Source organism: Condylura cristata, unplaced genomic scaffold, assembly GCF_000260355.1.
Source record: "Condylura cristata isolate star-nosed mole 26May11 unplaced genomic scaffold, ConCri1.0 scaffold00025, whole genome shotgun sequence".
Lineage (NCBI taxonomy): Eukaryota > Metazoa > Chordata > Mammalia > Eulipotyphla > Talpidae > Condylura > Condylura cristata.
The window spans coordinates 14,226,543-14,249,969 of record NW_004567126.1 but is presented as its reverse complement, the minus strand read 5'-3'; the positions used below and the strand labels follow the sequence as shown (position 1 = coordinate 14,249,969).

At 39.6% G+C, this 23,427-nt stretch overlaps 1 protein-coding gene across 1 annotated transcript; it reads left to right on the top strand.

Moving 5' to 3' along the window:
- Nucleotides 1-311: 311 nt before the first annotated feature.
- Nucleotides 312-22,824, top strand: STT3A (STT3A, subunit of the oligosaccharyltransferase complex (catalytic)). Its single transcript, XM_012729883.1, has 18 exons — nt 312-369; nt 2,379-2,505; nt 2,865-2,925; nt 5,319-5,440; nt 5,816-5,961; nt 7,157-7,247; nt 8,247-8,353; nt 8,971-9,135; nt 9,617-9,797; nt 10,560-10,715; nt 12,030-12,121; nt 12,920-13,075; nt 13,324-13,512; nt 14,383-14,499; nt 14,617-14,719; nt 20,433-20,621; nt 21,361-21,476; nt 22,557-22,824. Exons 2-18 carry the CDS (start codon nt 2,418-2,420, stop codon nt 22,593-22,595), a joined length of 2,118 nt encoding a protein of 705 aa, XP_012585337.1. The 5' UTR covers nt 312-369; nt 2,379-2,417; the 3' UTR covers nt 22,596-22,824.
- The last annotated feature ends 603 nt before the right edge of the window (nt 22,825-23,427 follow it).

Here is a 23,427-nt window from a genome sequence, read left to right as displayed (position 1 = left end):
GACTCCTTTGCTATCCTCAGACCGACACGTCACTTCTCGGCGCTCAACCAAACTGCTCGGAACACGTTCTTTCCGCGCTCTCGCTCTCGCGAGCCGACCTATCACAACTCGACGGGAGCAGGCAGTCCCGCCTCTCCGGGACTAAGTGATAGCAGTATTACCCAGTCAGGAAGTAAGAGCGCAGCTCTGTCCACGCCTCTGGATGTGATAGACATTTCTGCAGCCCTATCGCCTTCTGAAGGTGTCGTATCGGCCCTGTTCCAGCCAATAGGGAGCGTTCCGGGAGGCCGACGGCCACTACCAGGCTTGGATGCGCCGCTGAACGGATGGCAGAAGGAGCCCAGCGGATTGCCGAGGAACGCCGTCCAGGTGAGAAGGCCTTAGGCTATAACTTGAGCTTTAGTGGCAGGTGCTGTCCGGAGTGTTAGTGGGACTGAACGAAGTGCTGGAGGTGGGGTTCTCGAGGGGAAGGGGCAGAGCCTCGGGTCTCGTAAAGCAGGGGGCGTGGGGCGTGGTGTGGGGACATCCTGGAAAAGGAGGATGTGAAGGTTTGGGATGGGGCGTGCGCCTAGGCCAGAGGGCTTGGGAGAGATTGGGTCCTTCGACTGGCCTTGGAGGGGAAGGCGTTTAGGTGTGGTGAGGTGTCCTGCGGTGGGTTGTGGTGGAGGTGTTGAGTTATGGGAAGGTGGGAGACGGAGGTGGGAACGACTGGTACAGCAGAAGCGAGGGGAGGGGGTGAGTGCAGGAGAGTAAAGAATGTGAGTGGCTGTGGGAAAGTGTGTAGGTAAATTGGGGTAGGGAAGTTGCAGTCTCGGAAACTAAGACTAAGGTGGGACTAGGCACCGGTTTGCAGGCTGAGGTGAGGTGTTCAGAAGCTGAGTGCTTTCAGGAAAGTGCCTGCCTTTATGTACTCAAGTGTTGAGCGAATGGGATCGGCGAACACACCATGAAACCTGTCTTGAGGTCTTGCCTTAAGTTACTAGTTCCTTTACTCGGTTTTCAGGTAGAGGTTCTAGCACTCTAATTTTCTCTTGCTTGCTCTCCCTAGTGTGTGGCTCATGTCACCTTAGTGGTGTTGTTAAGTTTTTCTCTTTCAGACGTTCCAGAAAACAAGTAGAAACCTGAAGGATGTGGCAGGACTGTTGACTTCCTGGGCTTAGGTGTTTATTTTTGATTGTAGGATAAGATTTTCCTTTGGGATTATAATTAAAAACACGTTAAGTTGCTCTCTTGGGACAGTTAATTATGGAAAAGATGCTTGACTCAGAGTTGGAGCTAGGGAAGTATAATTCTTCATGCATTCCACTAGTCGAGCACTAACTTCTCCCCTTTTTTAACCCCTCGAGTAATAGTGGGGAAAAAATCAGGAGGAGTGAAGCTTCCTTCCCCCCTCCTGCAATCTTGAACACTGCTGCATATACCTTATTACTTGGTTCTTGACCAGGAAATGGCTTAAGAAGAAAGTACTATATTATATTGAAAAGCTAACCTCCCTAGGGGAAGAGTTAATACATCTTAGCTTAGAGCTAATAAATCTTGCCATCAAGTGATCTCCATTTTGAGTGGTCCACAGACAGCTTCCCTTAACATCATTTTAGATCTTTTTCACCCTTAAATTTTTCCCTCCCAATTGTCATCTGATTCCATGTGCTGTCTCTGGGATCCGGGACTTACACCAGCAGTGTCAATTACAGAGATTCCTTGGGATAACTGATTGGAAGTGGCTGTAGATTGAAAGTGCAATGGCATATGTTTGCTTGTGAATCTCTGTACCTGCATTAGTGATCAGTCTCACTTTTTAGGTGACCTGCAATCCTTTTAAGATCTGGAACAAGAAAAATATTGTAGGCAGTTGAAGTTGAAAATTAGGGCTGTAAATTGTGCTGATTAAGTCCTGACTTCTATTTCTCTTCTTTCTACTTTCACTTCTGTACTCAATATTCACTCCTTGCTTTCTTTCAAAATTGCTGCCCTTTCTTGAATGCTTTCTCTATTTCATTATTTTTTTCTTTCCAGCCTTTCCCATTTTCTTTGTATATTCCCAGCCAAACCTACTCCCTCCTACCCCGCCACTTTATATAGCCCTGTTTGCCCTCTATACTATCACCAGTTGTGCTTGTGTACTTGTTAGCTTGGAGAGAGTGGGAAATAGAATTATGGTGATATAGTATAATTTTAGTCTTGATACATAGACCTGACTTGTGCCTATAATTTCCTTGTCTGGAGATCATATTTAATACTTGATCCTTAACCATGACGCTCTCGGTTGTTTGCTAGCCACTCATGTTTCCTTTGTGGTTCTGTTTTATAAAATATGAATGTGAATTAGGCACACTGCAGGTGTTCAATATCCTATGGTCTTGACTTTTCCGCTTTAGCTATTTGTGTGTCATCTGTTGCCACCCATTGATGTCAAGATGACGAAGCTGGGATTTTTGCGTTTGTCCTATGAGAAGCAGGACACACTTCTGAAACTGCTCATTCTGTCAATGGCTGCTGTGTTATGTGAGTATACATGTGGACCACTCGTTCTTTGGGAATATGAAGGAGAAAATCTTGAAAATACTCAAGAATGGCTTATGTTGTCATGGTTTTTTCTCCCAAAGTGAGGTTATCAGAAGGGAAGGTCAGCCACTATAAATATGTTCTGTCTTAGTGGGGAATGCAGTTGTCATTGTCAAGGAATAGTGAATTTCTTTCGTTTCTTCTGTTTGGGAAGGATGGAGAAATACTTTTTCTTGGCATATTTTTTATTTCCTTTGACCTCTGTGCTGGATAATACTAGTATTTCTATAGTATTGCTAGCTGTCTACTGTTGGTTTTTGTGGCATATTATCACTAATAAAGCTCCTTGGTTTTTGCAGCTTTTTCTACTCGTCTGTTTGCTGTCCTGAGATTTGAAAGTGTCATCCATGAATTTGATCCGTGAGTGCTTGGTTTGGATTTCCTTTGGGAAGCCTTCTGGGTTTCAGATTTAAATTCTTACCACCTCTCAGTACTGGGAACATACATTCTGTACATTTTCGAGGAAAAACCCTCAAGTTTTCTAAAGTAGATAATTATCTCCCTTGATCTGTTGGAATTAACCAAGAGAATTTCTCAAGTTATAGAAAATATGAGAGGCACTCTTGGTGTACCTGCCTACCACTTAAGCTCTGGTCATGCTAAGAGAAGTATGGCTTCTCCCCCTGGATAAGAGTTAGGGCCACAGACTGAGGGAACCAGGCCAAGCGGTTGTTTGCGAAAACGCATACCCCAAAGAAAAGTTCAAATCCTAAGTTTGAGGTTGATGACATCTTACCCTCATTTAACACTGTATGTGATAGAAAATAGGTTTACCAGTATAGTCTGAAAACATTGAGGAAATCATAAAACTGTGATTAAGAATTTTATTTATTAGATAATAGGTATCTCAGTAAAGACATTTACTCAATATTTGTTTTGTTCCAAGAACTGTTTGGCAAATTATCTCTAAAAACTTCCAAGAACATAGTGAGATGGTGGTATTATCTTCTTTTTACAGAGGAGTATAGGTTATGCAAGATTGTACATTTAGTGAGGGAAGGAACCAAGATTTGAATCTAAGTTTGACTCAAGACACTGGAGTCATTGTTAAATTTCCTACAGTTAAGGCTTGTGAAAAATATGGAGAGCCAGAATCATGAGTTCTTGAAATATCACTGATAACTTAAAAATAGCATAGGTGGCTAACGGAGCAGTGAATCAAAAGTTTAATACCTGCGCAGGGTTGCAACTTTGTCGTTTTGTTTTGTGCAGATAGTTGTAAGCATGTTGGAAACCAACAAATACTTTCTTTGGGGTCTCCCAAATTATATTTTTTTCTCAGGAATCAGGAAATGTACATCCTTTTCTCTCTTTGATTGCTGATCACGCAGGGCATCTAGATGAGCAGTGAGGTGAGATGGTCAAGGCAAGTGAGGATATTTGCTTTGTACTCACACTACTGTGGAAAGACTGAAGAGAGTGATTTGACATTTACTTTTGCAGCTTTAGGAAACTAAGGCCCAGGTGGTCACCCCAGGCCAGACCTACTTCCACAGACTTAGACCTCTTCCATCTCTGCCTCTCCTATTAAGAACACCATTCTGACATATGTTGACTTCCTGCTACTCTCCTCCCTTCTGTCTTTGACAGTTACCAAAATAACTTCCATCAGTGACAAACAGGACAGAAATTTCTACCATCTGTTACTTCTACCTCATTAGCTGCAAAAACTTGACTGACCAAGGAAGAAGTAGGGTTAGAGGGGTGGGCAGGAAAGATGACTAGTAATGATTATCTTTGATAATTAAATAGTTGATTTTATTTGATTAACTCATTTTTTTACATATTTATGTATAATATATATGTATTTTATATAGGTATATTACTCTTTTTGCCTTCTTTTTAAACAAGAAGCTTAAAAGTTTACATAGCTTGGACCGAAAGAACTGTCTTTTCATGTATAACATATCCGTTATTTTTTATATAATCTAGTTTTGTGCTACTACATAGGTGGCATTCAGAATTATTTTAAATAATGATGTGAGCAGACCTTACTATAAATTTAAATAGTAATAAATTTGTTATAGAATGAGTTAAAATTTTCATTCATTGTATGTGCTAGAAATGCTCATCACTTGATGTTATCCATGTGTCCTTGTGTGTAGTATAGAAATACTCTACATATCTGTCACTTTGAAAAACCCAATGTTTATTTATTTATTTTTTTAAAGATTATTTATGCATATAGAACTGCGGTACAGGCCAGAGGTGCAGGGTTGGTGAGAGGATCCACCAGAGACAGAGTGGGGAGCAGAACAGGCAGATTGATGAAGTACACTGCTGAGGGGAGCAGTGGGCGAGACTGGAGAGGTCTGCTGCACCTCTGGTGCCAGGGATTGAAGAGGCTGTGGCTGGCTTGCAGTGCTGTGTTTTAAACCGCCTTGCCACCAGGGAGGGCCCAGACCCAACATTTATAACATTTCCCCTCCTGCCTTAGATACTAGAATTTTCTTACTTTTAGTAAATGACTACTGCATACCTACTTGTGTGCTTTATTATACTGTTAGGCATTTCTTTATAAAGGAAACAGTGCTTTCATTGAGACAAGCATGGAACTAGAGATGAAGAGATTTATGTTAATAAAAAATTATTTCCAAGCTTGGAATAATAATTTTTGACAGCAAACTGATATTTACTGGAACAATAAGTTCCATAGTGGTATATAACCTGAGGCACAAAGTTCATTGCAAATTGGTATAAGTATTTGAGAATACAGAGGAAGAGATACAGATATTTTTTCTGTCTTGCTATAGGTATTTTAATTATCGGACCACCCGGTTCCTGGCTGAGGAGGGTTTTTATAAATTCCATAATTGGTTTGATGACCGGGCCTGGTACCCCTTGGGGCGAATCATTGGAGGAACAATTTACCCAGGTAGGATGAATAAGATTTTTTTTTTCTGTAGAACTAAGGTGTTTCTATATTATGAAAGAGTTTTTTTTTCTAATTACCTTCATTTTGTGACATTTATAATTTCATTCTCATGACAGATTCCTAAAAGTGGGTCTCACATAGATAGGAGAACATGTGGGATTGGGTGGTATTTATAAAATCTGGACTCTGATTGAATCCTTTCAGGGAATTGATAGTCCTGCTTCAGTTGTTACAGTGTTAGTATTCAAGTTAAGATCTAGTAGCTTGTCCAAGACCACTTTTGTCACCATATTGGTATCTGGGTTACCCTTTTTCCTTCTTTCCATTTCTTTGTGCTGCTGGGAAACCTAATGGGGTTTCTTCTTCCTCTTGCAGGCTTGATGATCACCTCTGCTGCAATCTACCATGTCCTCCATTTTTTCCACATCACCATCGACATTCGGAATGTCTGTGTGTTCCTGGCCCCTCTCTTCTCTTCCTTCACCACCATCGTCACGTACCACCTTACCAAAGAGCTCAAGGTGAAGGATTTTGGGTGACAGGAAGCTTGGGAATGAATGTTGTTGAACCTCTCCACTAAATACGGGTGGGCAGATGGAGCTTTGGAAGGACAGAGGGGGAGACAGAGGCTAAAGATAGCTTTTATTGGGTGGAATTATTGGGTTCATCCAGCTTGCCCCTAGAATATGTGGTTTCTTAGAATTCACAGTATTTGTACTTTAGAGAATGTGAAGTTCAAATTTGAATTGCTATGTAAGGAAGGAAAAAAAAACATTGAAAATGTAGAATGCGAGGTTCAGATTTTGAAGTTCGAACAATTTGAGGGAGAGGAAAAGTGACTGCAGTCAGGGTTTCAAATTGGTTAGTTCTCCCTCTAGAAATGGTCACTTAGCAATTATTTATTCATTTGTTTTTTTAAATATATACTTTAAAATTCTTAAACTCTTGGCTTTTGTAGTGGTCTCCGTAATAATGACTCCCCGGGTTTCCGCATAGCTGATGCTAGCCCCCTGATGTTATTCTTAGTTTGTGGCTGTGCTATCAGGGAGACAGCTGAGAGTTGGTAAACTAGTAGGAGGGCTTGGGAAACTTGAGTTTAGTTTGGAAACCTTTTCATCCTTCTCCTTGTTGCCCTTGATCCAAATTTGACTCTCAACAACAGACAAGCCTTACTCTTTTGGAACATGGGTTATGTCTTGTTATTCCTTTCTCTTGAGCTCGCAGATTTCCTGTGTGGGTAGTCCAACTTTATTATTAAAATTTCTGGCATCTTCTATCTTTGTCAGTGTTTTAGCTTAAATAATAATTTTCCTCCATTGACTGTCCTTACATAGCTTTTGAAGGTGTGACTGGTGTTCCTGTAGTATGCAAATATAGTCAGGGATCGGGACTCATAAGCCTGGGAGTTCTCCAGGCTAACAGTCCATTTTGGAGGAGTGTCTGGTGTCTGACAGCGCACATGATTTGTCTATCCTTAGCATATATGTGCATAATCAGTTTCAGACATGGTATCATCTTGGGGAATTGGCTGTGAAGTTACTAGATTTCTTGTGCTGTGAGCAACTCTAGCCTTTCTCGCATCACATCTACCTTGGAAAGTGTTGGACTGTGCTCTTGGTGCATTATAAACAGAATGACAGAATGGACTAGTGGCTCCTGTCTTCTCCCTCATACATGTATTGCTGTTAACTTCCAATCCCCCCTCTTTGCCTACAGGATGCTGGGGCTGGGCTTCTTGCTGCTGCCATGATTGCTGTAGTTCCCGGATATATCTCCCGATCTGTGGCTGGGTCTTATGATAATGAAGGTAAGACTTATAAAATGCTGAAAAGAATCTATTTATCTTATTACCCAGCAGAGTTTCAAAAAGTGCAGCGAAATCTGCGTTCAAATCTGTTTGCAGTTGCAAAAATGGTAATGAGTAAGAAGATTAGAAAGGGGCCAGAAGGATCTCAGACAGGCTTATATTCTTTTCTGTTTATAACAGAGAAGTAATTGCTAATTTTCCTCACTTGCCTTTAGCAGATCGCTCAACCCCAAAACAGTTAATTTTTAGCGTTAAATGGTACTGCTTTAACAGTAATCACTTTCTTTATTTTCCTGGCTAGGAGGAATAGACTTAACTATAATAAAATTGTAATGATTTTTTATTTTTCAATCAGTTTATATTTGTTGAAAGTTATTGGGAATGACTGTTAGATGTTGTTAGTACTGAATAAGATTTTGGCTCATAATTTAGGAATTAGAGATAGATAATAAATAAAATTATGGAGGCCTATAATCTATTAAGAGAATCAAACCTACAAAAGTAACTAATAATAGGCAGCTAGTATTATGTACTGTGAGAGAAGTATGAACAGTGTACTTTGGGAATGTAGTAAAGAGAGTGATTGATTCAGATTTGGGGATCAAGGAAGGCTTTCTGAAAATACTTGAGTTGAACTGGGCCCTGAAGTTGGGGCAACATTAGAAGTATGGAGGAATGGAGCAATTGGGCATATGATCCAACTGTTGTAAGATGTTGTGTGGTGAGCAGAATATCTTTAGGACAATACTAGCAGGGCGTTCAATGCCTGCAGAGTAGTAATAATAATAGTCAACACTTAAGGATTGATTGCTGTTTCAGCTGCAGTAATTAAATTTTTCTTTACCACACTTGAAGTAAATGCTACTTCTTTTTACAGAAACAGGCACATTAATTTGCCTAAAAGAACACTATTCCTTAGGTAGTAAATCTGAGCCACTCACAACACTATCCTTAGGTATGCCAGCACAGCCTTTCATTGAACGCTTGTTCTTCCTGCAGGCATTGCCATCTTTTGTATGCTGCTTACCTACTACATGTGGATCAAAGCAGTAAAGACTGGCTCCATCTACTGGGCAGCCAAGTGTGCCCTTGCTTACTTCTACATGGTAACTTTGCACTCCTTTCTTCCAGGAAAACCATCTGGGGTTGATTGATATAAACTGAAAGTAATTCTTGGGCTTCGATACCATGTATGGGAGGTTAGAAATCTTTGTTGTCTCTTGGCTCCATGCAAAGCCCAATCCAAGGCAGGCATGCCCACTGTATAATAGCCACATAGAAGTAATGGCTTTGGTTTTTAAAGTTCTGCATATTCTCTGAGGATTATATTAGCTGGCTAACTCTCTTTTCCAGCCTTTTTCCCATTGTATTTTTTTCTTCTTAATTTTAGTATATACTTAGATGACTTCCCTCAACTGTTACATGAGGTACTATTTCCCATGTACCCCTAAGTTTCCCATGGAATCTTATACTTGATTGTATGTAGATTAACTCTGACGGTTGAGAGCCTCTCATTTTTGGATCTTGATGGCAGTAGTCACTGGTGAACCAGGGATTGATTGAATTACAGTAATAGTTGCACTTTTCTTCCTTAAAGAAATCAGTTGTTTAAATTTTTAAAATCATTCACCATAAAGTTTATAGTTATTACAAAGAAATACTGTCCTAGGTGTGATGTCGGTAGAAGTGCTTAGAGAAACTGGTTTGTACAATCCTCTCTTAGGTCTCTTCCTGGGGAGGTTATGTGTTCCTGATCAACTTGATTCCCCTCCACGTATTGGTGCTGATGCTCACAGGACGTTTCTCCCACCGCATCTATGTGGCCTACTGTACTGTTTATTGCCTGGGCACCATTCTTTCCATGCAGATCTCCTTTGTGGGTTTCCAGGTGAGCCCTAGTCCCATTGGGGCTTTCATTTCCTTTCACTTTTTCTGAGCACTCCAGGTAGATTCATTCATTTAACTTGGATTTTGATGCAGAGACATATTCACAGATCTGACCTTAGACTGCTTGTGTAAATGAAGCCACAGAATCCTTGTTCATTGAAGTCTGCTCCTATGAGTGTGTTAATATTTCCTCCAAGGAATTTACATTTAATGATTTACTTTGGCTTAGGCTTGTGGGAGAAGGAGAGGTAATTTGGTTGAGTTGATGTGAGTGATCACAAAGTTTTTATTTCTTGTCCTTTTTTTTCTTGTTAATGATGCCATTTCATTGCAGTGACCCCTGAACTAGGCTAGTCCTAATTCCTTGGTGACCTTGGAACTTTTTTGACCCTTCGGCCTGAATTAGGTCAGGAGAAGTCACGTCTAGGCTAGACCCATTCATTTCTCTAACATTGTTGTCATTTCCATGCTTTCACCTACAGCCCGTGCTTTCATCAGAGCACATGGCAGCTTTTGGGGTCTTTGGTCTCTGCCAGATCCATGCCTTTGTGGATTATCTGCGCAGCAAGTTGAATCCACAGCAGTTTGAAGTGTTATTCCGAAGTGTCATTTCCCTGGTAGGCTTTGTCCTTCTCACGGTGGGAGCGCTCCTCATGCTCACAGGTAGGGCGTGCAACTCTTGAGTATTAAATACAAGCGGATATGGGTAGAGAATGAGCTCTAGAAATACGGGTATTTTCTGACTCGAGAAAAACATTCTTTTCTTCTGTTTCTCTTTACTTTTCAAGCATAGAAAGTCCACTTGTCAGCCCAGTGTTTGGATACAGCATAGCAAAAAATGTCTTGTTAAAGCGGCTTTTAACACCAAAAATAATCACACCTGGTAGAAGAACTGTATCTTGCTAATTTTTCTCTTCTCCCCATCTATGTCCTGGCAGTAGGGTGGGAGAAATCCTTTCCATAACCTACAACCTGGCCTCATCTAATCCCATATACATGTAACCATAACTGGCTAGTGTGATTGGATGTCACATTTTCCTAACACCACTGTTCAGAGGCTGATGTGATTTTGCCCATGTTTCTGTATTGGCTAGTTCAAAGCAGCACTGAACATAGTTGTTTCATTTATAGAATTGAGTTTGACCAGATTTGATTTAAAACCCTTCTGGACTGCGCTGTGGACGCCCTTCTTCCTCTTCTCTGATTTTAGATAGGGCCTGATATTATTCTGCTGTCTGTGCTGACAAAAGTAGTATCAGGTTTGAAAGAAAGAAAGGAGGGAAATTTTTAAAGAAATTAATAGCATTTGAATAAAAATCTAATCTCTCTTTCTCAGCTTATTACATTGGGAGCTTACGATCTTAGGATCAGTTGTTAACTTTGTTTTAGGAATGATTGAAATGTTTGTTGCCTCTTTTCTGTCAGGAAAAATATCTCCCTGGACTGGGCGTTTCTACTCACTGCTGGACCCTTCTTATGCTAAGAACAACATCCCCATCATTGCCTCTGTGTCTGAGCATCAGCCTACTACCTGGTCCTCGTACTATTTTGACCTGCAGCTTCTTGTCTTTATGTTTCCAGGTCAGTATGCTTTGTGTTCTCAAGTGACCATACTTGTAAGAATCGTCATTTGATTCAAAGAGAATGAACTACCCTCATCAATATGTTATTGTTTGTTTGTTTTTGCTTACTCACCCTGTGTGGTACAGAAGATGGCTAAGCACATTTTTGTAATATTTGAAGCAGAGTAGAAGTCAGAAGTTAAACAGTACCACATCGAGCCTCACAGTTTTCTATTCATTTGTGTTGTAAGTTAAAATTCCATGCCAATTTGTATTCAGGATATTTTTTTTTCGAGTACTGCTAGTGTCTTTTCCCCACCTCTCCCACACCATTCTGGACTTCTTCCCACTTGGCAGCCCTGAAGTTTGAGGATAGGCATGACTGAAAAACCTCTTCATCTAACTTACCTCTAGCTAATCCAGATGTTTTAGAATGTATCAGTGGGCTTACCACAGAGGCTTTCTTCCATTTTTTTTTTCTTTTAAATTAAGGTTATTTTTCTTATGAAACATTGTCTATTATGAAAAATAGAGACAAGTAAAATTTCAGGAACTCTACTATCTCTTGCTACTGTTAACATTTTGAGGTATAGTCATCCAACTGTTTTTTAAATAAAATAAGATCAAACAGTTTATTCCCTCTATTTTTTCCATTTCATTAAGAATCATAATTTCTGTTATTTAGTACAATTTTAGAGAGAGAATACATAAAGCTGTATCATTTTAAGAACAGAGATGTGTAAGGAAAAAGACATGGTCCATTATTGCCTGCAACAGAATCTTAATGGATATACATTCTATTTTATATAATAACTATGCTGTAACTACTTCCTTAACGTAGAACGTTTAGGTGGTTTCGGTTTTTTTTTTTTTAAGATTTATTTATTTATGTATACAGAACTGGGGTGCACGCCAGAGGTGCAAGGGCAGTAAGAATTCACCAGAAACATAATGGGGAGCAGAACAGGCAGACTGATGAAGTACACTGCTGAGGGGAGCAGCAGGCAGGCCAGGAGAGGTGTGCCGCCCCATGTGGGTCACCTCCGGGGCACGGGATCAAATTCGCACAGAAACAGCTGCTGGCTGCAGCTGGCTTGCAGTGCTGTGCTTGAACCCAGTGTGCCACCAGGGAGGGTCATTTTCTGATGTTTTATCCTTTTAAAGAGTGCTAGTGTAAACACCTTTGAATATATTTATGATTATGTTTTCAAGATAAACTGGAAGTGGAATTGCTGGGTTCATGTGTGGAATCATTCAAATAATGATAGGACTTTCCCTTTTAGGGTTCTGCCTACAGTTCAGGTATTTATTTCTTTCTCCTTTTGCTTTGTAGTTGGTCTCTATTACTGCTTTAGCAACCTGTCTGATGCCCGGATTTTCATCATCATGTATGGTGTGACCAGCATGTACTTTTCAGCTGTAATGGTGAGGAATGCCCTTGGTCCTTGCAAACCTTTCCATCCCTAGTTATGAGGTGTTTTCCTGTTCCCCCTTCCTCTTCCCCTCCCTGTGTGGCAGAAATAGCACAATGATGCTGGTGCTCATGCTTCCTTCTGGCATTGAGGGGCTGGCTTAGGTAAAGTTGCTCACTGTTGATTCCTCTCAGGTGTGCTTGGAGCACTTACTTGTCCATTCTAATTGTGACCCTGGGCAGGTCTGTTCTCCTTCCTGTATGTATTAGAAAGGGTAGTGAATTTTTGTCTGAGGGATCTGGGATAAGTGCCATGTGCTGGGTTTTTAAAAGAAAGGAAAGATTTTACATATTGTAGTAATAGTGTTTCTGACACCTTCTTGATCCCAAACCACCACTAAGAAATGCATTTTAGGAGTTAAGATGGAGCAGGGTGGGAGGAAGGGCTAAAAACCGTTATATTGAAAAATGCATTTTATATTGTTACTCAAGATACACATACATAAGTACATGTATGTAACTGAAATGTTTACGAAATACCTACTTATACTGTAGATATATCAAGTTTTGAGTTTTTTGATAAGAGAAAAGGCCACAAAGTGGCTTAATAATAACATGTACTTCCTGTATGTATATATTGGAAAGACTCATCATGACTGTATAACTTCTCAAATATCTTCTGCTTAGTTTTGTTTTGTTCAGTGAAAAATTGTATTTGTTGAATACCCCTAAATTGATGTCATAATAGACTAATAGGATGACCCTGTCATTAGTAAAATGATTAGAATGTCATCATACCCTGTCTCTTTTAGGTCCGTCTAATGCTAGTATTGGCACCTGTTATGTGTATTCTTTCTGGCATTGGAGTTTCCCAGGTGCTATCCACATACATGAAGAATCTGGATATAAGTCGCCCAGACAAGAAGAGCAAGAAGCAACAGGATTCTACCTATCCTATTAAGAATGAAGTAAGAATTCAGTATCACTGAGAACAGACTTAGGAAACTGTGTGTGTGTGTGTGCACATGTGCATGCATGAGTGAATACTTGTGTGGTACTTGTGTGGTTTTTTGGAGCAAGGGAGTGAAGTTGAATGCTGGTCGGAATGGCCTCAGCCCCTGATTTAGTTGATTCTTCGGATTAATATTATTGACTAAGACACTTCTGTTGTATAAATTTAATTTGCTTTAGAATACCATTCTTCTTTTGTGTTTAGGTAGCAAGTGGGATGATATTGGTCATGGCTTTCTTTCTCATCACGTACACCTTCCATTCCACTTGGGTGACCAGCGAGGCCTACTCTTCTCCTTCCATTGTGCTGTCTGCCCGTGGTGGGGATGGCAGTAGGATCATTTTTGATGACTTCCGAGAAGCATACTATTGGCTGCGTCACAATACTCCAGAGGTGAAGATCTGGGAGAATGGCACTGGGGGAGAGAATCTGGAAGGCCAAGACATTAGAGGTTATAGCTTTTAGATGGGTGGGAAAAGTTTGGGAAATTGGGACTATACAACCTTGGTACTGAATGAACTTTAAGGACTAACCTCTCAATTTAGGATTTTTTCTGTAGTGACCCTTACTGGAGATTGTCTAGACTTTGCTTAGACACTTGTATTGACATCATGATTTTATTGTGTGGTAGACTATCCCAATTATAAGAGAAGAAAAAGTTACAAATAAATAATAAAGGTTTGTTGTAGAAAAACCAGATATTAATTACAAGTAGAAACAAGGAAAACAATGCAGCTCTTTCATACGCTAACTACCTCTTATTACATCTGAAGTAATTTCCTTTGCAATAGCTATTGGGAACATCACTTCTGAGTTACATTCTTAAGGAGTAAAGACTAAGAATTTGTTAATCTGTACCTGTCATACTATGTGATTTCTGTTTTCCCCTCATCTTTATACCAGATTTTTGTCATCATCAAGTGTTATTTACTTAATAAAATTCTATTAGATAATTATCTAACAGCACCAGGCTGTTTCTTTAGAAACAGTGTACAGTTCCCTGCACCTCACCCTGTTGTGCTTGTTCAGGTAAGACAATTTGGCATGAAAGTATGGGGAATGTCAGACTGTATACTTTGCACTGAGACATACATATAGGGCCAGATGCCACGATTTATTTTCCAGTTAGGCATGCTTTTGTGAAGAGGTTGATCAGTTCGCCACCTCATTACCTGTCAGATGCCTTTCTCCTTCTCTAGAGTTTCATTTTTGGAGGCAGTGAATAGCTTACCCATTCTTTCTCATTTCCCATTCTCTTTTCAGGATGCAAAGGTCATGTCATGGTGGGATTATGGCTACCAGATTACAGCTATGGCAAATCGGACGATTTTAGTGGACAATAACACATGGAATAATACCCATATTTCTCGAGTAGGACAGGTGAGGTGAAGGCATCATTTGAGTGTTTGGTGCAGTGTCTAATAGGAAATATTTTTTCATAAGGGATCATATGACTTAGAATTGTTCTGAGAAATGCCTATGTATGTATTTTTCTAGGCAATGGCATCCACAGAAGAAAAAGCCTATGAGATCATGAGGGAGCTTGATGTCAGTTACGTGCTGGTCATTTTTGGAGGCCTTACAGGTTATTCCTCTGATGGTAATATACTTGTTTCTGTTTTCATTTCCTTTTTTCTCTAGTATCAGCCTCTTTTCTTACTTGGTCAAATTCCTAAGTGATTTGCAATTTTAGATTTGGTTATTTTATTTTTTGGCAACAAGTAGCATTAACATGTAAATAATTTCAAACAGGTGTGGCAGTCTGTGGTTGTCTGAAGACAAAGTGTAATTCTACAACCAGTAAGATAAATAATCTAAGGCTTCTATAAATGAAATTGCGATTCAATGTTTTTCAATTTAGAATCATAGGTCAACTTAAAAGTTTTTTTAAAGTTTTACTTATTTATGCACACAAGAATTGGGATACAAGCCAGAGGTGCAGGGAGGTGAAAGGATTCACCAGAGACAGAGTGGATTAACTGAAGTACCCTGCTGAGAAAAGCAGGTGAGACAGGAGAGGTCTGCTGTGCCATGTGGGTCACCTCCCGGGCTGGGGATTGAAATCGTGCTGTAGTATCTGCACATAGCTTCATAGTGCTGCACTTTAACCCTTTGTACCACCAGGGAGGGCCAACTTAAGAGAATTTTTTGTACATTTATATGTGAATATGAGACATGTGTTTCCATGTTCTGTATGATTAGAAAAATCATGTTTTTAGAAGAATTGTATAAATTTAGTTCTTTGCCTTAAAAATCTTTTAAAAATTAAAACCTGCTTATACTTTAAAAAGTTAAATAGTTCTGCAGATTTAGAATAATAAGTGGTCGTCCCATTATAATGTCAGTTCTCAAAGGCTGTTTTTCCTTCAGTTGTTTTCTTCATACTCACATTCATATTTCTAAATAATATGATACTTGGTTGCTCATTGTAAATATACTCTATCACTTCTTATTATAGATAAGGAATTTAGTTCTTTCTGGCATATTCCCCCCTACCCACCTTCCCTTTTACATCTTCTTCCTAGCACAGTTACTTTCCAGTTTTTGGTTAAATTCAAATACCATTTTCAAATTCATGGTTATGTAAATATTATTTGCCACTGAGTCTGACAGTACACTGGGGTTAAATTCTTACCTACTATAACTTGTTTTCCTTAGTTAATATTTAACCCCATTTTTACTTAAATTTTCTTTGATATATAGCTCCTTCTTAAAGATAGTCATACATTAGATTATCTCTGGCTTCTCTCTACATATGAAGTGTAAAATAACAACACTACTTTTCATGTGTGTTGACAAAGCAGAGAAAAATGATGATGGGGTGGAGGGTGCATGTGCCACACACTTGAACTTCCACAAACAATTGTGCCAGTACTATTTGGTTGTGTATAATAATGTATAGAATTTCTCTCTCGTTAGTATATTCAAGTACTATAGAACATATTTGTGTATGTGTGCATATGTCTGTGTGTATTTTTGTATACGTGTATGTGTATGAGGGAGAGGAATAGAGCAGGATAGTTGGCTTGAGGTAGCGCAGCAGAGCTCTCCTGACTTGCCAGCTGCTCCCCTCAGCAGTGTACTTCATCTGTCTGCCTGTGCTGCTCCCCACTCCATCTCTGGTGAATCCTCTCACCGCTCCTGCACCTCTGGCCTGTATCCTACCTCTGTATGCATAAATAAATAAATCTTAAAAAAAAAAAGAGAGAGAAATATTGGCATTTACCACTGCTGGTGATCATTGAGTCAGCCTATTACTACCCGCTAGAGTCAATATGAGTGTCTTTATAAGGGAAATTAGAATGTGAGATACTTGAGAAAGTAACTGAGCCTGAAAAGAAATTGTTTTATGAGATCTTAATTATGCAGATTTTTTTTCTAGCTGAGGCACCATTGATTATCTCTTATAAATCATGTGACACAGAGGCATGGGATCACACCTCAGATGCACGTCACCACACTACCACCAAGTGCATTGTACCCCCTCTTCTGCCCCTTCCCTATTCTGGTAGCCTCAAGTCGATAGTCAGATTTCTAAGTTTATCATTGCTTGGTTTTATCCGGCCTTTGTCTATATTCTGTGTATAAGTGATTATGTAGTTTTTTTTTTTTTTTTAAGATTTATTTATTTATGCCTACAGAGGTGGGGTACAGGCCAGAGGTGTGGTGGGTAAGAAGATTCACCAGGGACAGAGTGGGGAGCAGAAATATACTAAAATACTAAGAGGAGCAGCAGGCTGGTCAGGAGAGGTCTGCCATGCCATGTGGGTCAGCTCCCTGGCAGGGGATGGAACTCGTGCTGCATCAGCTTTGGAGAGCCTCACAATGTGGTGCTTTAACCCGTTCTGCCACCAGGGGGAGAGTCCAATTATGTAGATTTTTAAAGTTAACTTTGCCTTAATGCTTAACAGAAAATGCAGATATTATACAAAATTGTTGGAGTATTTCAGGAATGACCACTATCTTAGTGTCTAATGGCATGTTTTGTTTGCTAAACAGATTTATTGATGCATAATTGACTGCCCATATTGAAAATTGATAACCTGAAAAGTTTTGATATATATATGCACATACCTGTGATATTTTACCTGTTTTTGATCTTACACAAATGGCGCAATACAGTATATGCCCTTGTTTCATGCTCTTTTGGTCAGTACTTTGTTTGAAAGAGTCATTCATGTTGTGAATAGTTGCCATTCTTCATTATCTTTTTTGTATAGTGACTCCATTGTGTGAATACTACACAGTGCATGTATTTTAGTGTTAGCTGTTTTTGTGTGCTCTGTTCAGTATATGGCTATTAGAAATATTCTTTTTTTTTTTTTTTAAAGATTTATTTATTTATGCATATTAAGAATTGGGGTGCTGGGGCATGGTGGTGAAAGGATTCACCAGAGACAGAGTGGGAAGCAGAGCAGGCAGACTGACGGAGTTAACACTGCCGAAGGGAGCAGTGGTTGAGACAGAGAGGTCTGCTGCACCATGTAGTTTGGCTCCCAGGCCAGGGATGGAACTCGTGCTGCAGTGGTTGCAGAGAACTTCATAATGCTGAGACTTAATCCCTTGTACCACCACAGTGGCCCCAGAAATATTCTTATATATGTTTCCTGGAGAATATATAGACCAAATAGTAGAGTTGCTAGTTAAGAAAGAATGTATTTACTCAGCTTTAATAGATACTGGCAGAGTCTTCAAGTGGTAGTACCAGTTTACCTTGTACCAGCAGTGCCTGCAATTCTCTACCCCCTTGTTACTTGTAAGTAAAATCTTTTCATTTATACGTGAATGCAGTGTTAATTCATTTGTTTAATGAAGATGGAGTCTGCATCTTCGTTATAAATTAGTTGTGTAGGACTGTAAAAACCTTGTGAAAACCAGAGATTTATCAGGTCAAATTAATGCATACACCCAGCTTGGTTACATATTCTGAAGTATTATGTTTAGGACTGTTTTCTTAGAGCCTTGTTTTAAAATTCTCATTAACTGACCTAGAATTTCAACATAGTCACTAGAAAAGAAGTACAAGGTCCACACACCTGTGTTTGTAGTTTGTAACCAGTATTCTTGTTGTACACAGAATTTTAGGACAGCTCTGTTCTCTTTCACACTGAGCTGAATTGGGTATTAATAAGAATATAATACATCAATGTAAATACATGATCCACAGTCCTCAAAACACTCTTTCACAGAAACTCCAGATACTGAAGGATCTAACACCTCTAGCACTGTAAAAGCAGTGTTGCAGTGACATATTACATAAGTGTCACAGATTTTCACTGTTTGGATTCTGTCATGTGGCTAGCTCTGACTTTGACATTTGTTAATAAAAAGAAAATACATGAACCACACAGTGCTTCCCAGAGACATCTCTGTGTGAAAGCAGCTCCACTCCTAGCTTGTTCAAGCATAGAGTTTAAACATGTGTCTGTGGCATGACCCAGTGATGTACAAATGAGAGCACACAGTATTGTCTTTCTCTGATTTCACTCAGCACAATACCTTAATGCCTTATTTGACTTAGCAGATGTGATGGATGGACAGACAGACTGACAGGTAGATATACCATACCACATTTTCTTTCTCCATTCATTTATTAATATTAAAGTTGTTTCCACTGGATGTTGTAAGTAATCCTGCAATGAACACAGGGATGCAGGCATGTCTTTGGGATAGTGCTTTCAAACATAGACCCAGAAGTGGAATAACTGGATTAAAAGATAGTTCTAATTTTATTTTTTCAGAGGCTGTACTATTTTCTGTCATGACGTACCAATTTGTAGTCCCACCAACAATGTTCAAGGGTTTCCTTTTCTCCATTTTCCAGACAGCGTTTGTATCTCAACTTTCTTGGTGATACGCATTAGGCAGTATCTTACTGTGGCTTTGGTTTGCATTTTTCTGAACGTCAGTGATGTTGAACAGTATGTATTTGTTGGCCATTTGCAGGTCCAATCCTTTGCCTATTTTTAGTTGTTTTTTGTTTCTTATATTTATGAGTTCCTTATATAATTTGGATGTTAACTCTTAGTCAGATGTGTGATTTGCAAATCCTTTCTTCCACTCCATTGTTGCCTTTTCATATTAGGGTTTTTCCTTTTGCTGTGCACTCTTTCATCCGTAAAGCTTGCCAGGTTTTGCTTTAGGCACATCTGACAGAAAGTTGCAATGCCAGTCCTTTTATGGGGTTTTGTGTTTGGTTCTGCTTCTGGTTATGGTATCTAAGCAAATGTCTGTGCCTCAGATTTTCCATTTGTAAGATGAAGATAATAATGTAGACAGTACTTGAGGATTATAGTATTTCATCAATGCATGCTATGTGGCAAAAGATACAGTAAATGCTTTACATTGTGTTATGCGATAGCAGCCCTATTGTAGAGATTGGCAGCTTTTTCATTTGACCGATGAGGAAACTAAAGCAGAGGTTAGTAAGCTCTAGGTCACCCACCTCAAATTGGCAGTCAAACCCAGGCAGTTTAGAGCCTGAGTCTATGTTCCTAACCACTGTGATAACCTCTGGCTGGAACCCTTCGTGGTAAGTGCAGTTGGGGTCATGGGTACTTTTTAGAGTAAACATCCATTTCCTGAAAGCCTGTGGAGGAAATACAGAAAGGAACATATTCTGAGAGATGGATAACCTAAGTGGGTGGCTGTATCAGTATTTGTAGAGAGTGGCAGGTGTGTTTGACATGGAAATGTTTACTTCTTAGATAAATGCTTTGAAGGTATATATCTTGGCCACCCAAGAGTGAATATACTTCTCTACCTTTCTGGTAAAACTGCTACTCCCTGGTACTCATTGCTGCCCAATTAAAAATATAATGGAAATCACATGTGAATTTAAATTTTCTATGAGCTACATCAAAATAAAAAGAAATGCGAAATGAATTTTAATAATTTTATTTAACAGAACCTATCTAAAATAGCATTTAATATATAACCAAGATATTTTTTTCACTTTTTGAACTGTCTTGTCAATGCAGTTCAAAACAGCACATCTTAATTTGGACCAGCCACATTTCCAGTTTCAGTAGTTACTGTGCTTAACAACACAGTGCCAGCCAGTAGCTGAGACTAATCTCAACTGTTTTAAATGTGGGGCATAGGGTTTGAGGAGTCCAGCAGCCTATAGGAAAAGCTACTTTTTTTTTGAGGAAAAAGTTTTGTTCACATATTGTTTTTCCTATTTTTATAATGGTACCACTCTCCATGAAAAATACTTTGGGGGATTTCTTTAGAAACAGTGACCTTTATTCGGCCATTTAGCTGTCGCAGCCTTTGGAATGCAGCACTCTTTCTTGTCCTTTTTCTCCCAGATATCAACAAATTTTTGTGGATGGTTCGGATTGGAGGAAGCACAGACACCGGCAAGCATATCAAGGAGCATGATTATTATACTCCAACTGGGGAATTCCGTGTGGACCGTGAGGGCTCTCCGGTGCTACTCAACTGCCTCATGTATAAGATGTGTTACTACCGCTTTGGACAGGTCTACACAGAAGCTAGTGAGTGATTCCTGATGACATTAGTGACAAAAGTAAGAACAGGGATAGCCCACATACAGTTTTACATATTTCAGGTACTAATCATAAGTGCTTATTTAATTCTCACCCCAAGAGGTAGATACTAATTAATACTAATCATATTTTACATATGAGAAAATCGAGGCACAGGTAGGTTACTTACCTGTGCAAAGTCGCATAACTAGAGGCTGAGTCAGATTAAACTCAAGCAGTCTGCTTTGAACCATTACTCTATTGCCTCTCATTAGAAGGTACGGCAGTAGAGAAGGCAGGGAGGGGAGTAGAGTGAGGTAAATGATATTCTGATTATTTGAGAATAATTTAATTAGGGTAAATCTTTCCTTCTGATTTCAGTCTTGGTTCTGTACTGAAGACCATTTCTGAAATGGATACTGGTCTTTGGCTTCTGATATGTTCTGCTTTGATTCATGGAAATGTTACCTAGCATATTGCAGAGACATCTGGGGGACTCTTTTCAGAGGAGGGGCTTGGAAGTCAGCCCCCATCTCTTAGAAAAGTAGCTCCTCTGCCAGTCATCTTACAGGGGACTTTTGGGGAACACTGGACTTGCCCTTATGTCCTTTTTTGTACTTCTTGCTGTCTAAAGAAACTCGTTAGTGGAGTAACATTCCAATTAGATGATTTACCAGATTGTCGTACTATTTCCTTAGGACATCAGCACTGTACAAAGAAACATGTTTCTCTTTTCCTCCTGTTTTAGAACGTCCACCAGGCTTTGACCGTGTTCGGAATGCTGAGATTGGGAACAAAGACTTTGAGCTTGATGTTCTAGAGGAAGCATACACCACAGAGCATTGGCTAGTGAGGATATACAAGGTGAGCAGATGCTGCACTGTCGGGAAGCAACTTTCGTGTCTGTGTTGCTGTTCTCATGGTTAAAAATAAGTTGTATATTTCTAAAATAGGGACATTTGAAAAGTAGCTTGCAGCTCACTCAGAATTTTATTCCTTTTTAGATTGTTAAGAGAGTAGATACCCCCATCTGTTGTCATGATTCGTAGTGACTCTAGTGATAGTTTCCCATTTGGGCTGGATTTGATTTCTTTTTTTTTTTTTAATTTTTTTTTTTTTTAAGATTTATTTATTTGTACATACAGAACTGGGGTACAGGCCAGAGGCTCAGGGGCGGCGAGAGGCTTCACCAGAGACAGAGTGGGGAGCAGAACAGGCAGATCTACAAAGTACACTGCTGAGGGGAGCAGCGGGTGGGCCAAGAGAGGTCTGCCACGCCATGTGGTCACCTCTGGGGCAGGCAGGAATCGAACTCATGCGGAAGTGGCTTTAGCTTCTCAGTGCAGTGCTTTAACCCGCTGCGCCACCAGGGAGGGCCAGGATTTGATTTCTTTTAATGACACTAAGCTTGAGATAGGATTGGGGGAAAGGAAAGGAGAAGAGAAATAAGTGTGTTTTCAAACATTTTCTTCTCTCCCACTGAAGAGAGAAGTCACGTAGGAGTGTGTTGTATCTCTTATGTAAGAAATGACTGAGAATCCTTGATATATTTAGAGGATAGATCATTTATACTGTTCCCTACAGAATATTTTTTAACATATATATTTTTTTATTATATTAGTTTATTTTTATATATTTTTGTGCATTTTTCCATCTCAGTTGCAACCCCCTTGGGTTTCCCATCACCAAATCACCCATGTGCCGTCACTAAAGTCCAGTGCATTTCCCTCCCCCCCTACAGAATATTTCTAAAGGCTAAACAGGTAGCTAATCTACCCAGTGCTCATTTAGTCAGAGTCAATACCAGGCATGACCTTATAGTCAAATAAAACTATATTCACAAACCAGGCAGAATCAGCATGATCTTTCTCCATATGGGGGAACTCAGCTTAGAGCAGCTCTCCAAAGTTGACCTGATTATTAACTGACATCTTTACGTTGCAGGTAAAGGACCTGGATAACCGAGGCTTGTCAAGGACATAAATATTACATCCATTTATATGCTTCGCACTGAGCGCGTCACATTTAGGACGCTGAAGACTTTTTTAAATATGCAGTTTATAAGAACAGCACGATGGGATTAGAATTGTCTGGAAGTTTTGCTCTGGGCATTATGGGCTGGGCCAAATGGAATGATTTTTATAATTCTGAGCAGGTTACCAAATGAAATGTCATGGCTTTACTTTGGTCAATTAAAGGGGGGAATTTTTTTTTTTAAATGTGCCTTATTTGTTTTATCTTGTCAGTAATTTGAGGAAGGCAAAAGTTTTGCCATGCTGTAGGGGACAGAAAGCAGACCATGTCATTCTCTTAACTTTTGAAACAAACCATGTAGGGGCATTTTTTTCTTTCTCAAATCAGGAAAATTATCAAGAACTAACTCAGCTCCTACATATCCAAACCTGTCATTTCAAAATTTGCAGCACCTAGCACAATGCCTTGCACACAGTGGGTGCTCAATAAACTTCTATTGAATGAACAAATGTGGGACCAGAAGAGTGCCATTCCTGGGCAGGAAAGGCAGCTGTGTTGCCTTCGTGTTTCTGTTCTCGACACCTCCCTTGGACACTGACTTCCTAGCCAGACCTGATGTCACTAGTGTTCTTTGGGAACACTAAACACAAAAACTGGCAAGGTTTTGTTTGTTTTCTTGGACTAGTAAGAAGTCAAATAAGACTATATTCTCAGCTTTGAAGACTCAAGGCAAACCATGCCGTTATTGTTCTCTATGGAGAGGACAAAACTCCTGTAGCATTATTGATAGAGCTTGATAGTCAGTAGGTGTTTTTTTAATCCACTTAAATGTAATCATTTA